This window comes from Triplophysa rosa, linkage group LG15, assembly GCF_024868665.1.
Source record: "Triplophysa rosa linkage group LG15, Trosa_1v2, whole genome shotgun sequence".
Taxonomy (NCBI): Eukaryota; Metazoa; Chordata; class Actinopteri; order Cypriniformes; family Nemacheilidae; genus Triplophysa; species Triplophysa rosa.
The window spans coordinates 2,980,174-2,996,633 of record NC_079904.1 but is presented as its reverse complement, the minus strand read 5'-3'; the positions used below and the strand labels follow the sequence as shown (position 1 = coordinate 2,996,633).

Below are 16,460 nucleotides of genomic sequence, written 5' to 3'. Positions count from 1 at the left end.
CATCTCTGATAACATCCAACATTAATCCGGTTGAGATGGCAGGGTGTGACAATCGGCCGGGAAAGGTCTGGAAGTTTGTAAGTGGAATGAGTAGATATATACTATCAGTAGTTGGTTAGTGGATGTGGTTAACTTATCAAAAAGTTAAGGTTTGTGTTGACTTTGATAAATGCATCACAAATACGGTCAAAGGCGAACTTGCGGTTTGAAAGGTCGGTTTATCAGACCAACAGACAGTGAGGAACGACCACCATTACTTATCGATTTGTTGCTTTCAGGTCTGCAGAAGTGCTGTGATAATTGTACTAGAAGAGTTCGTAGGACCCCAGCTAATGAATGTCAAGTTGACGATTGGTTTGTGCCTTTGAGAAAACGGTCAGATTGTTTGTCAAAGTTAGTGAAGTACACAACAATTGATTAAGTCCAGAGGGAAAACAAGGGCATGTGATAACAAGAGCTTTGAAAATAAATCTTAATGGGGACGTTTTCAAGAAATTCATGTGTAGATCAATTTGACAGCTGTATAGTACCCAAAGCTCCTTTTTCCATGATATAGCGAAGATTTTCGTGCTAGATTTAAAAGGATAGTTACCCAAGAATAAAAATTCTGTCATTATTTATTCATCATCATGTGACTCTTTCTTCTGTGAAACACAGACAAAGATATATTTTTTTGAAAATTTGTCAAATGTTTGCGTCCGTTTAATGGAAGTCAAAGGAGTCCAATTTTGTTTGGTTGCCAATGTTCTTCAAAATATCTTCGTTTGTGTTCTGCAGACGTAAGAAAGTCTTACAGGTTTGGATTTACATGAGGATGAGTAAGTGATCAAGGATTTTCATTTTTGGGTAAACTGTACATCCAATAGCATCCAATACAGTGTTATTCAAACTTTATCCAATAGCTGCTAGCTGTTCTTGTTTTTCCAGCACAGAACCAGAACGGTCCAAGCGCTGGCAGCCTATCTGTGAAAAATGTCAAAAATGTGTCAGGAATTAAGATGCACTGGTTGAAATTTGATTTAAAGACAGACGCTGAAATCCCAAAATGTTAACATTGGCCGATGGTGTTTGTAATGCCACACGCAGCACGGCAGATTCAGAAACTTCAGAGCGTGTCTATAAACTGGCCATAAGCCTCGCTCTGCGGTAGTCTGCGCCATGCCGTTTATGGCCCCTGGCACAAACTTCACCTAAAAAATATTTTTTCTTCTGAGAGTGGAGACGACGAGAGACCAATTTGGCTGTATGGTGATGGCACACTGCAGGCCAGCCTCCCAACCTCTAGACATCATAAAACCCCATCTGCTTCCACCAGACGCACACCAAACCATTTTACAACCATTTGTACGGTTCTGTTTTTATATTGGAGACTAATTTGGCTTGAGTTAGACTCACAAATTTTGTCAGTCTGTCAGCTAACGGAGTTTCATACGGTATGTTTGTTTTGATTTGGTTGAAGCTGGTTTGATTCAATGAATGTGTTTGTTGGCTACTTTAAGTTTATAAGTATAATCGAATTGACTTTACAAGTCATTCTACTTACTATTTTTAATGTTTAAAAGGTTTTTTACATTGTTTACTTTTACATTGCTTATTTTGTAAGTAATAGCAACTCGGCACTGGCCAAAATATAAAGTGTAAAATATTAAGCTGGAATGACTTGTTAAGCCAATTTGACTGTAAAGTATTCAAACAAATTGTATAACAGTGTCTGTCAAATTCATAAAATGTACATTTATGTCTCAGCAAACATTAATTTCGGTGTCATCTAATGTTTTTTCACTGTCTAATACTTTCCATAATTGAATTTAAAAACGAAAATTATAAGACTGACAATCATGCGTATTCAGGATTTTGCACTCTTACATCGCTGTCAGATTCATATTCAAGTCGCTGTCGATAAAGAAAACTCCTGCCTTGTAAATTTGGACTTTTGCACCAGCCGAGGACTAGGAGGGGCTCAACGCGAGCTTCAGCTTGCAATGCTAATCCACATGACAGCGTCCCGATCCGTCGCTCTGAGCTCAATTGATTTGTTCTGTTGTCGTCCCCCTGGCGCGTTAAGCGGGGGACACTCTCCAGAGCCTCCGAGATATACAGCGCAGATAACTTCACTAAGGCCTTCATCCCCTCTCTGCTGTGATCTTTTATGGATGCGAGCGAGACTCTTTCTCCTTCTTTCCTCAGAGAAGCAGCTGACTGCAGCAAACTGCTTGGGGGTTCTGGCCATGGCCGAGGCCATGTGCTGCACCGAGCTGCACAACATGGCCAAGGCCTTCGCCCTGCAGAACTTTCCCGACGTGGCGGGACAAGACGAGGTCCTCAGCATCTCCAAAGATGACCTCATCAACTACTTGTCCAATGACAGCCTGAACACGAAGGCCGAGGAGCTGGTTTATGAGACTCTTATCAAGTGGATCAAGAAAAACCCGGCCAGTAGAGTACAGGTGAGACGCTTTAAAACATTCATCAAATGTATTCTAGGTGTAGGTGTAGTCTGAATCAGGGCCGGTCTGGGACACAAATTCAGGCCGGGAAATCCCACACTCATCCAGGCCACAAACCACAACTAGAAAGCATGAACCTATTTTGTGATGCTTTGTAATCATTACGCCATCAATTAATTAGACTGACAGTGTGTTTATATAAATACAGTAAATACATGTAATTAAATACAGTTTGGCTTGAGAAAGTTTCAAGAAAACGAATATTAAAATTGATCATGTGGCCAAACCCACAAAAGAAGATTCATTCTATCCTTAGGTTTTATAATAAAACAACAAATACACATTATATGCTTAAATTGTATGTGTGAAGCAACTGCATCGTGCGGTCAATAATCTCTCCTGCACTGCTTTATGACTGTTTTCCCTTTAAATGTTATTGACGTTAGAAACGTGAATGTCACTTTGTTGACGCTCCCTAAATTCACAAATATCGAATGTCCAACGTCAAGCCAATTTTATGTCAGTCTTTTATGGCGTGCTTTGACTGACAAATGTCAAGAGCGCGATATTGTAGCGCGAAATGACGTCAATATTGATGTGTGAGCGCACGAACCTCTACGCACACACGCAGAATTCTTTTGCTCACGCACCCTTTGATGCTCTCCGCTCGCACACGCGGAAGATGCTTTCCTCGTACATGGATTTCTTTTGCTCTTGCACAAAATTGCCGTCCAGTTTAGAGCGAGAACAAAAGAAATCCGCGTGCGAGCGGAGAGGTTCGCGCTCGGACGTCAATATTTACTTACTTACTTTCGCGTTACAATAACGTGCTCTCCACATTTGTCTGTAAAAAAATGCCATAGCTGGCTGGCAGCAGGCCAAATCTGTCGACAGGCCACCGGGAATCATCCTGGTTCTCCCGATGGCCAGTCCAGGGCTGGTCTGAATCCTCCTTACTGTAGCTGACATTTACACAGAGACATCGAAACATACACGCGTTTTCTTTCTAGAAATGTTTCAGAAGTTTCAACAACGACATAAACTTTTCACTTTCTAGCTTAACGAAACAGTTCACCGAAAAGTTTAAATTTTGTTATATTTTACTCAACTTTATGTTGTTTTAAAGGCCTATTTACATTATTTACACTGAAGATAACAAAAATGATAACTGCAATCGTGTCCACACTAATGGACGATAAGATTATCTTTTTTAAAAGCGAACTTGCTGCAGTTTCACATTTTTTATGCGTGAGCCCTTTAAATTTAAATGGATAATGATTGGCTGTCAATTTAATAGTTGTGTTCTGGACTCTATTTACTTAAAATTGGAATTATTTTTTCTTTATGGTTAACATTATCGATCTTGCTGTGAATGGGCCTTTATGGTGTTTTTTCTCTAAAATTTTTCCTCTCCTGTTTTACGAAATTTAAATTTTTGGATGAACGAATCTACTGTGAAACCTGATTGAAGATATGCGACACTCGTTTTCTGATGAAAATGGTTGTATAACTCCCCGAAGCGAATTTTTTATTCATATCCAGCACCAGTTGCGTTATTTTTTGACATCATTATGTAATTTTCTCACAGGTCTTGTAGGTTTAGTTAAAAAACACGGTCATTTTAAATGCGTGTTTTATAAATAATACATATCGAGCGTCTTCATTGACCTTGAGTCTCAGAACTTACTAGTCCTTTTTTATTAAACATTGTGGCTGCACTCTGTTTTGTAGTGATCTGTGTGAAAGCTGAATTTCTTTTTGTTGAGACACACCAGGAGATCAGGCCCCCTGAAGTGCCTCTGTATCTTTATGGATCAAAAGACCTGTCTTGGGTGGGCTCTAGACAATTCGAGAGCTTCCTCAAATCTGGCTCCATATTGAAAAATGCTTGGCTTCCCGGAGCCTGAAGAACAAGGGGTCAACATCATTTTGCTGGCCTTGCACTTCTGTCTCTGTTTCCCTGAAGAATACATTGGGGCTACTTGAAGCACACATAAATAAAGAGCGCTGCAGAGGAGCCGGGGCTGAGATCAGATATTCAGGGGCTGTGTGGCATGACATTAGACCCTTTGGAGTACTGATGGTGTGCGCTGACTATCTGAAATGGCTGAACCGTGTGTGACAGCGCTGCCAAATCAGCCTGCTGTTTATGAAGCCCCTCACGCACTCCAGAAGTTTCTCTCCACTATAAAACACACCACCACTGACTATATAAACAACACTGGAACATTTCTGTACAATCTCTCATACTGACTCTCAAATGGTCTCTCTGTCTGTCTCTCATATTGTTTCTCTGTCTGTCTCACTGTCTGTCTCTCATATTGTTTCTCTGTCTGTCTCTCTGTCTGTCTCTCTCATACTGTCTCTGCCTGTCTTTCATACTCTCTTTCATACCATCACTTGCTGTCTGTAAAAAAATGCCATAGCTGGCTGGCAGCAGGCCAAATCTGTCGACAGGCCACCGGGAATCATCCTGGTTCTCCCGATGGCCAGTCCAGGGCTGGTCTGAATCCTCCTTACTGTAGCTGACATTTACACAGAGACATCGAAACATACACGCGTTTTCTTTCTAGAAATGTTTCAGAAGTTTCAACAACGACATAAACTTTTCACTTTCTAGCTTAACGAAACAGTTCACCGAAAAGTTTAAATTTTGTTATATTTTACTCAACTTTATGTTGTTTTAAAGGCCTATTTACATTATTTACACTGAAGATAACAAAAATGATAACTGCAATCGTGTCCACACTAATGGACGATAAGATTATCTTTTTTAAAAGCGAACTTGCTGCAGTTTCACATTTTTTATGCGTGAGCCCTTTAAATTTAAATGGATAATGATTGGCTGTCAATTTAATAGTTGTGTTCTGGACTCTATTTACTTAAAATTGGAATTATTTTTTCTTTATGGTTAACATTATCGATCTTGCTGTGAATGGGCCTTTATGGTGTTTTTTCTCTAAAATTTTTCCTCTCCTGTTTTATGAAATTTAAATTTTTGGATGATCGAATCTACTGTGAAACCTGATTGAAGATATGCGACACTCGTTTTCTGATGAAAATGGTTGTATAACTCCCCGAAGCGAATTTTTTATTCATATCCAGCACCAGTTGCGTTATTTTTTGACATCATTTTGTAATTTTCTCACAGGTCTTGTAGGTTTAGTTAAAAAACACGGTCATTTTAAATGCGTGTTTTATAAATAATACATATCGAGCGTCTTCATTGACCTTGAGTCTCAGAACTTACTAGTCCTTTTTTATTAAACATTGTGGCTGCACTCTGTTTTGTAGTGATCTGTGTGAAAGCTGAATTTCTTTTTGTTGAGACACACCAGGAGATCAGGCCCCCTGAAGTGCCTCTGTATCTTTATGGATCAAAAGACCTGTCTTGGGTGGGCTCTAGACAATTCGAGAGCTTCCTCAAATCTGGCTCCATATTGAAAAATGCTTGGCTTCCCGGAGCCTGAAGAACAAGGGGTCAACATCATTTTGCTGGCCTTGCACTTCTGTCTCTGTTTCCCTGAAGAATACATTGGGGCTACTTGAAGCACACATAAATAAAGAGCGCTGCAGAGGAGCCGGGGCTGAGATCAGATATTCAGGGGCTGTGTGGCATGACATTAGACCCTTTGGAGTACTGATGGTGTGCGCTGACTATCTGAAATGGCTGAACCGTGTGTGACAGCGCTGCCAAATCAGCCTGCTGTTTATGAAGCCCCTCACGCACTCCAGAAGTTTCTCTCCACTATAAAACACACCACCACTGACTATATAAACAACACTGGAACATTTCTGTACAATCTCTCATACTGACTCTCAAATGGTCTCTCTGTCTGTCTCTCATATTGTCTCTGCCTGTCTGTCTCTCATATTGTCTCTCTGTCTGTCTCTCTCATACTGTCTCTGCCTGTCTTTCATACTCTCTTTCATACCATCACTTGCTGTCTGTCTCTCTGTCTGTCTCTCATATTGTCTCTCTGTCTGTCTCTCATATTGTCTCTCTGTCTGTCTCTCTCATACTGTCTCTGCCTGTCTTTCATACTCTCTTTCATACCATCACTTGCTGTCTGTCTCTCATACTGTCTGTCTCTGCCTGTCTGTCTCTCATATTGTCTCTCTGTCTGTCTCCCTCATACTGTCTCTCTGTCTGTCTCTGCTTGTCTTTCTCTCTGTCTGTTTCTGCCTGTCTGTCTCTCATACTGTCTCTGCCTGTCTGTCTGTCTCTCTGTCTGTCTCTGCCTCTCTTTCATACTCTCTTTCATACCATCTCTTCCTGTCTGTTTCTCTGTCTGTCTTTGCCTGTCTGTCTCTCATACTGTCTCTCTGTCTGTCTCTTCCTGTCTGTCTCTGCCTGTCTGTCTCTCATACTGTCTGTCTGTCTGTCTCTGTGTCTGTCTCTGCCTCTCTTTCATACTCTCTTTCATACCATCTCTTCCTGTCTGTTTCTCTGTCTGTCTCTGCCTGTCTGTCTCTCATACTGTCTCTGTCTGTCTGTCTCTGTGTCTGTCTCTGCCTGTCTTTCTCTCATACTGTCTCTGCCTGTCTGTCTCTCATACTGTCTCTCTGTCTGTCTCTGCTTGTCTTTCTCTCTGTCTGTTTCTGCCTGTCTGTCTCTCACACTGTCTCTGCCTGTCTGTCTCTCTGTCTGTCTCTCATACTGTCTCTCTGTCTGTCTCTCTGTCTGTCTCTTCCTTTCTGTCTCTCTGTCTGTCTCTGCTTGTCTTTCTCTCTGTCTGTTTCTGCCTGTCTGTCTCTCATACTGTCTCTGCCTGTCGGTCTCTCTTTCTCTCAGTCTGTCTGTCTCTTTAACTGTCTGTCTGTCTCTCTGACTTAGTCTATTATTTTGACTTTATTACTTTGTCTGTCTGTTTGTGAGTCTCTCTGCCTGTTATTTTGTCTGTCTGTCCATGTTTTTGACAGCCTGTTTCTGTCTGTCTGTCTGTGTGTCTGACTGTCTTTCTGTTTGTTTGTCTCTCTGACTGTCTGTCTGCTCTACATCTGTTTTTGTGTGTCTGTCTGTCTTACTCTCTCTTTGTGCCTTTCACTTCCTGGCAGACTCCACTGTGGGCATTTTGATTGAAACCAGTGACATTTCCTGTTGTCACAGTTGATGGCCAAAAAGGACAGGCAAATATTTGCCGTTGCTCTTAGTGATCCTTTGTTCGTGCGTTTTTCTCTCCATTAATGTCTACTGGAGTCAAAGATGAACGAGATGTGGGGACTGCGGCCGAAAGTATGGATAATGAAAAAAGAACTATTGTTATGCTTTACGCTAAATTAGTGTTAATTTAGCGAGCGTGGCATTGTGCGTGTGGGCCGCGGCTGCAGACAGACCTCCGTGAGCAGTGATGTATGGTTCTTTATTGTGCGATCCTTCACGCGGATGCACAATTTGCATTAGTTTATTACAGTGAGTCAACATGCTTTTTATGTGCTTGTAACACAGGGGCTTGTGTGGGCCGCTGGGGAGCGACTGGAGCTTTAAATAGAGGCTCTTACTACACACCTGGGACCGGCGCCGAGTGCTCGTATGAGATGTGAACGATCGGCCCTGTCCTAATGTTAGTAAATGATCCTTGCTTTGTCCTTGGTCTAATAGTCATAAGTCTAGATGAACTGAATGGTGATTAATAGTGTCACATGACCGGATTACGTAATGAGGGACTCTGGGATGAAATTAGAATGAGGAAGAGTCGTGCAGAGGTATGTAAAGTTTAGCCACAGTATATTTTTTTCTTAAAGGGATAGTTTGCTAACAAATTCTGTGGTTTTTATTCTTTCTTTCTTTCTTTCATTTCGCTCTTTCTTTCGCTCATTCATACATTCCATCTTTCCTTCCTTCATTTCAATCTTTCTTTCTTTTTCTTTTTTTTCTTTCATTCATTTCACTCTTTCTTTCTTTCTTTCTTTCTTTCTTCTTTCCTTTCATTTCGCTCATTCTTTCTTTCTTTCGCTCTTTCTTTCATTTCGCTCTTTCTTTCGCTCATTCATACATTCCATCTTTCCTTCCTTCATTTCAATCTTTCTTTCTTTTTCTTTTTTTTCTTTCATTCATTTCACTCTTTCTTTCTTTCTTTCTTTCTTCTTTCCTTTCATTTCGCTCATTCTTTCTTTCTTTCGCTCTTTCTTTCATTTCGCTCTTTCTTTCGCTCATTCATACATTCCATCTTTCCTTCCTTCATTTCACTCTTTCTTTCTTTCTTTCCTTTCATTTCGCTCATTCTTTCTTTCTTTCATTCCACTCTTTTTTTCGCTCATTCATTCTTTCTTTCATTTCGCTCTTTCTTTCGCTCATTCATACATTCCATCTTTCTTTCCTTCCTTCATTTCAATCTTTCTTTCTTTCATTTCACTCTTTCTTTTGCTCATTCTTTCTTTCTTTCTTTCTTTCTTTCTTTCTTTCTTTCTTTCTTTCTTTCTTTCTTTCTTTCACTTTTTTCTTTTCTCTTTCTTGCTTTTCTTAAGTGAAGCTCTTTCTCTCTTACTCTCTCATTCTTTCTCTCTCTTTTGTTCTTTTGCTTTCTTTAAGTCTTTCTTTGGCTTTTTACTTTTCAATTTGATTTCACTCTCCTTATTTTTTTCTCTGTGTGTCTCTCTCATTCTCAATCTTTTACTTAGATTCTTTTTATTTCTTGTTGGTTTTATTAACAGTAAATCTTTCGCCTCACTCAGCCGTTGTTTAACTTTGCTGTATAAAATCTTGCCCACATTACATGTTATTTTGAACAGAGTTTAAATCTTCAAAACTCAAGATTATTTCTTAATAACATAATCTATGAACACAACTCTTTATTTTTACAGTGTTGTTAAAGTTGTATCAGAGACAATACAAAAGAGAAAAGAAGTAAACACTTTTTTTAATTAAAGCAGGCTTCTGTTTTTAAGAATTCAGTCACGACTTGATGCAGACACCTAACAAACAATACTCCTCATCCATGATTAAATTCACAGTAAAGCCTCTTAGTAAAAAAAAATGTTTCACGTTGCTTGGAAGACCAGACTCCTGTTAATCTCAACAACCAGAAGCCAACATACATCTGCTTTCCTCAAAACGCAACGCGAACCTCAAAGTCTCATAGCCTTTATGTGCATGTGCAGAACCCGAAATCAGAACGTGGTGGAGGCTTTTCTAACCCTCGTGCTCTAATCTGTGCCACCTGTGCACCTGCCGGGACTGAGCAGCAGTCGCACTGTCACTCAAATGCAAAATAAACTTCCCAAGATTGCTAACAGCACGACGCCGGTTCTTGCTAAAGATCAGGACCCGTCCCGCCGAGCGCGTGCGAGCGCCAAATCCTTTCTGCCTCTGCGGCGCGTCCGAATCCGGGCCACTTGTTTCCAATTAGAGCGCACCTTCGACGAATTCATACGATGCTTTATCGTGACCGGTGAGGCCGTCTGGCAAAGGAGGTTGATTAATTGCGTCTCCTTTGAGGAGAGAACTAATATGCAGCTGAAAAGAGCGCTTAATGATGGATTTTGCACAAGGGGGCAATCTGCATTCACCCTCGGATGGGATATCTAATTCAGCAGTCAAAAAATAACAATGGCTGCATCGTGGTGGATGTTCAGTCCTGGCAGACAGCATTCATTAACTGCTGGGGTCATGTTTGACTTGAGGGCATGGAGGAGAATCTTCCCATTTCACTCTTTTAATGAGATCAGAACTTCTTGAATTTTCAGATGTTACCTGAGACTTTAACCTCACCCAGCCCCAACCCCACATTCAGTCTTCACTTATGAAGACACACAAGGCTAATTAACCAGTCAAAATTACCATTTAGTCTAAATTAAAAGTGATTCTTTGGTTTGAACAAATCGACAATTAAAAAAGAGTTCTGATATAATCTACAGAATTGTTCTTTACTTAGTCATTCACAAATGCGGATCAAAGGGACCAATTTTCTTTATACACATTTTATGTATATACTGTATATTCCTGCATACTATGACAGTATATACTGAGTTAAATGAAGTACCTACATGACAATATAGTACTGTATGTGTTGGTGCAGTATTCTGGATATGGATGGATGGATGGATGGATGGATGGATGGATGGATGGATGGAAGGACGGACAGGCAGACAGACAGACAGACAGACAGACAGATAGATACGATAGATAGATAGATAGATAGATAGATAGATAGATAGATAGATAGATAGATAGATAGATAGATAGATAGATAGATAGATAGATAGATAGATAGATAGATAGATAGATAGATAGATAGAGTGTTCATCCAACGCATACTGAGACATTTTGTCAGTGCAGAAGATCATCTGGGTATTTATATAACACTTTTTTAAAGGTTTCATTTCTAGATGTATTTCTAGATGCCATTCCAGTCCAGTGTCTGTTGAATTTGAACAAAATCAAACCTCCGGCGTGACAAAGTCAACAGCAATGTGAAAGACTGACAGCATGACAAGACACATGAAAACTGTGATAAAATGCAGTATTTCCTGTTATTTTGACCTGTTTGTCTAGTTTGCACTTTGCAAATAGAAACAATATTGCCATTTGAAATTTGGGAGAAATATTGTTAGTAGTTCACAGAATAAAACATAAATTATCATTTTACCTGAACACATAGCTACAGTATAAATATATTTAGCTCAAATTGACTGTAGAAAATTCAGAAAAACTGAAAACAATTTTGAAATGGTCTCTTAATTTTTTCCGCTGCTGTATATTAACATGTATGCTGTTGTTTTATACACAGTATAAGTGTGGGATATATGCCTATAGATAACCCCATGTGATAGCAAAGGATATCATACATACCTGTAGCAGATGGTGTCCTTTGATTTCTGTGTGTATGTGTTGTGTTCAGTCGGGTTCAGACACTGAAAGCCAGGCGTAAGGCCAGCTGAATCTCGCTTCAACGCACACAGACTTTCCCCTCTTTCTTTCTTTCTTTCTTTCTTTCTTTCTTTCTTTCTTTCTTTCTTTCTTTCTTTCTTTCTTTCTTTCTTTCTTTCTTTCTTTCCTCTATTCTTCTCTTTTTTTGCACATGTGTTCTCTTGCGGTCTCTGTCCCTTTGTATGTCTCTAAGTAGGGAATACCCCCCGGCTGAACTCTTTTGTTTTGTGTGTGCCAGAGAGAGAGAATATTTCAGTGGCTCATCTCTTTCTGCTTGGCTGATGTTGGAGACTAAATAAAGTTTCTCCACACTGGTATCTTTTGCATAAAAACAACATGAGGTCTCTGGCACACATATGCTCTGTTACAGAATCCAGCGAGCTGCCTACGGAGGCAGCGTTTTAAGGCACCGTCGACGCTCTCCTGTCGTGAAGGCTGTTCCGTTGGCTGGGCATCTTAATTATGTTTCCTCCTCAAACCTTGTTTAGGCTTCATTCTAAGGCAGAATCTTACACAGTATGTCCTTCACAGAGACGGCAATCCCAGAATGCATTGTCATGGGCTCAGTGAAACAAATACATCAGAATAGCATTAATGTGAAAATCTGATTAATTCTGGCAAACACGACAGCTTGCACAGACAGAGAGATGTTTGTGAAATCTTTATGAATAGGCATATGATTTATTTATTACTGAAGAATATAGTGCAGTTAAAATTGACGTCGCTATCTAGTATACAGACATGCATTTTTATGTTGATTCAAGTAGCTTTAGCGGTGTTGGCCATATTTATTTAATGCTTTCGGGTAGCTCGTAGCGGTTATCACATTATTGTGATAGACAGACACATTATTGAAAATTGTTAGTAAGAATTTCGTTCAAATGTAGAATATTTCTGATCAGTCACTTGCATGGTTCACCAAAAAAATGAAAATTCTATCATTTTTTCCTCACCCTCATGTCATTTCAAGCCTGTATAACTTTATTCTTCTGCAGAACACAAAAAAAGATATTTTGAAGAACGTTGGTAACCAAACAACACTGACCCCCATTGACCTCCATCGTATGAGACATTTCTCCAAATATCTTCTTTTGTGTTCCACAGATGAAAGAGTTATACAGATTTTAAACCACGTGATGGTAAATAAATGATGACCGCATTTTTATTGTCAGCTGTATTTGCAACACATACCTGTTGCACATGGATCGTCTTGGTTTTTCGTCTTCGTGTGTTGCACGTTCGGGTTTACAGTGAGCAGTGTTGTGTGTAAGTGTCGCGTCTGAGACAGAAAGGTGAAGCGCAGCGCTGGTAGATCCTGTAAGCCAATATCTCTTGCATAATAAATGAATTTAGAACATGCATAAACTTTCTTTAAATGACCGCTTTGATGGGTTGGTGTGACGTAGTGGTCAGAAGCCTAGTGATGGTAAAAACATTTTTTAAATGCTTTAACTTAAAGCATCTTTTAATATAATGTACTGTATAATCTGCATGTTTTAGACATGCTAATGTTTTCTGAGTGGTTGCTTTGCGATAGATAAAATGTTATTAGTGGTTGCTAGGGCAATGCAATGTGGTTGCTAGGTGGTTTTGGGTTGCAGGTAAAGAGAGCCCATGCCTAAGTTTCTGATAATTCTACATTTTTTTAAAGGTCCAATATGTAATTTTTTGGAGCATCTATTGACAGAAATGCAATATAATATACATAACTATGTCTTCTTACATAATGAAGCGTTTTGTTTTAATTACCTTAGAATGAGCTATTCTATCTATATACACTGCGGGTCCCCTTACATGGAATCCTCCATGTTGTTTCTACAGTAGCCCTAAACGGACAAACTGCTCTACAGAGCGTGTTTCGTATAAACGTTATTTCTTTCGACAAAGAAGCGAAAACGGGACGACATCTTAGTGCTGTGAGAGCCTCCATAGTGCTTCAAATGGGAGGAATGGTTTAAGCTGTGAGGTTGCAGTTCACAACCTCACCACTAGATGCCGCTCAATTTAATACACTGCGTTTAGCAGAGGCTTTTATCTAAAGCGACTTGCAGTGCGTTTATGCAGTGTGTTCCCTGGGATTGAAACCCATGACCTTTGCATTGCTGGCACAATGCTTTGCCTGTTGATCTATGGGAACATTCTGATCCCTGCCTCGGGTCCTCATGTATTTTATTATTTCTCATTTTATCTTCTGCTTAGTGAAGTCCGATCACTTTGAAAAGTAATAACCCGGCCCACACAGAAGCTGTGCCTGCAGAACTCAGAACTGGTTTGCTTGTACAGCTATAAAGATTCAGATTGCATGCTTGTTTATTAAATGTTTTGGCTAAATTGGCAATGAATCTGAAAGGCTTTTAGCTACCAATACCAGTGTTGTAAAATGAGAAAAAAATATATAATTTCGTCGTTATTTACTCACCTTCATGTTATTCCAAACCTGTCTGACTTTCTGTCTTTTGCGAAACAAAAAAGATGATATTTTTTGGCCCTCATTGACTTCCATTGTATGAACACAAAACCACTGAGACATTTCTCAAAATATGTTCTTTTGAGTTCCAGCAACAAAAGCCGCACAATTGTAGTTGTCATTCACTTCCATAGGCGTTTAGATCCCCAACCATAAGCTTTGGTATCCATTGATGGTTTTGTGACTAGAAGTGCATTTTGGGATCTCTGCTGTCCTCAGCCGTACGGCTCATCTGTTGTCCAGACAGCTAGAGTCCCATCAGTCCCCGTGTGTCCCGTACTCTCTGTGGTGATCAACACCTGACAATTACATTACAGAGAAAGAAGGACCTTCTGTCCCTGGAGGTCCCGGGTGAAATAAAGAAAATGTGTTAACCGCATGCCTGGACACGGAGACAGATAGCTCAACGGGACATCTGAGAGAAGACGGGGAAACTGAGGTGCGCGAATTAGTGCTGATTTTCGAGTACGACCCTGACACGCCCTTCTAATGAAGTCTGTCAGGCGGAACAGAGGAGACCAGCTCAAGCGAAGGATGTGGGGTCGTTTTTGAAGCATTGATTTAATGTGTGTAGAAGATTGGCGTCTTTAAGCTCATTGACAGATTGAGGCTAGCATTGAAAGGTATTTAAGCGAGAGGTGCTGGGTATCTGAATTTAAGTGAGACAGAGGAACGTCTGTTTGCATGCCTTTAGCGTAAGTTAGCATGTGATGATGCTGTGTATTTTATGGACGAATAATTCACATAATTGTTTGCGATGGATGAGCTTTTAGTGCCGGGTTAAAGGTCAGAGAAGATAACACAGCTGCGCTAATCTGCTCAAAGTGAAACCATGCTAAAACAAAGCTGAATGTTCTCGAGGGCTTTTAGCTTTAGTCAGATCCACTGAAGCTAAAACTACAAGATAAAACCTTTAATGTGTGCTTAAAACAGACTTTAAAAGAACTAAATGTTGGATTTTGCATTGTGTGACTAAATTTACCAGGGTTTTATTTAGTAAATATTTAGTAACCTTTAGTGCATTGTTTATTATTTGTATGACTATAATTTTACTACAATTACCATAGTTAAACTATGAGACAATGGTAAAATTTCGTTCAGTAATCTTGGGCAAAATATGGTTGCGTTTGTAAAACCCCGGTTAATTTCCAGAAGAAATAGTATTTTTAACATACCCTCATTGTGTCCAAAACTTCAACTGTGATGAAATTATCAAAATAATATTGATCTTGTATGTTTTATATAAGCTGATTTATTCATTTATTTTATTTTATTATTTTGTTTTGTTTACATATTTATTATTTTAATTATATTCTATAATACTTTATAATTTAACTATACAAAAATTATGAATTTAATAAAATATTAGTAATATATTTCATTATTATTATTAAATGATATAATATATAGTATAATATAGAAAAATTGTGTTTAACACACCCTCATTTTGCCCAGAACATACTGTGATGACATTTTTCTTGAATTATTAAAATAACATTTATATTGTATGTATAATATGAGCTTATTTGTTTTTATTTTATTTAAATATTTAGTATTTTGATTAATAACATGATATAATGCTTTATAATTGAACTATAATTGAATTAATAAAAATATTTGTAATATATTAAATTATTATTAGTAAATAATATAGTATAATATGGAAACAATCTGTTACACATGCCCTCATTTTGCCCAAAACATGTACTGTAATGGCTTTTTTTAATTAGCAAAATAATATTTATATTGTATGTATTATATGAGCTCATTTATTCATATTTTATCTTATTATCTTTATTTTTACTTTACCATTTTGATTAATTAAATAATATAATACTTTATCATTATACTTTAAATTAAATATAACAATAATTGAACTCATAAACATGCAAGTAATACATTGAATTATTATTAATAAATAATATAAATCATAGTATAATATAGTAACATCAAAATTACTTGTTTGAATATGCAGTAGATTAAATACAACATTTGAGTATATAGTATTATTAATATGTTAATAATACTGTTTAAGTTTGCTTTACAATCTGTTTTTCTTTGGGGGAGCTGGTGAAGGATGTCAAGAGATTTAAAGCCCAGACTTTCACTATACTGGATAATAGATCGTCAAACCCAAATGATAATTATAATGATAAATAAATATAAATGAGTTTAAATTAAAAAATAGTTTATTCTATAATAAATGGCCTGATTATGCATGTGTTTGTATAAACACTTTATAAATTATTTTTTATATAGACCCCAAGTCTGCTTGCACGCTTAAACCTTAACAGACAGTATAGTGTTCATGCTGTACGTCCCTTTGAAGACTCACACGTGCATTACTGTGGAAAACAATAGAATTTTTCATCCTAGTCTAATCTAAATCTGTGATTTCTTCACTCCCTTGCATTTTTTGTTCTTCAGGATGAAATCTGTTTCCTCCGAGCAGCTCTGCTTCTTTCTCACCTGCTGGAGGACTGCATATTTTATCACTACCGTTTAATCGGCCGGCACAAGACAGGAGCCCACGAGCACCAGCAACACATTTCGCGCTTTAGATTTATGAGCTACAGCTGAAATCCCTTCTCGTCTGGTCTCGGCGGCCGGGTCGAGCCGGTAGCTCGTGATTATTTTCTCTAACCAGTCCAAAGCGGTTTGGCCAGGTTGGCTAAAG

The 16,460-nt window shown here is 38.6% G+C and overlaps 1 protein-coding gene across 3 annotated transcripts in view; it reads left to right on the top strand.

Moving 5' to 3' along the window:
• Positions 1 to 16,460, top strand: part of LOC130565488 (kelch-like protein 29) — a 197,584-nt gene that overhangs the window by 146,127 nt on the left and 34,997 nt on the right. For all 3 annotated transcript variants that reach the window (XM_057352226.1, XM_057352227.1, XM_057352228.1), the window contains one exon: positions 2,188 to 2,447. In XM_057352226.1, the coding sequence (XP_057208209.1) occupies positions 2,188 to 2,447 (260 nt within the window). The remainder of the gene's footprint in view (positions 1 to 2,187; positions 2,448 to 16,460) is intronic.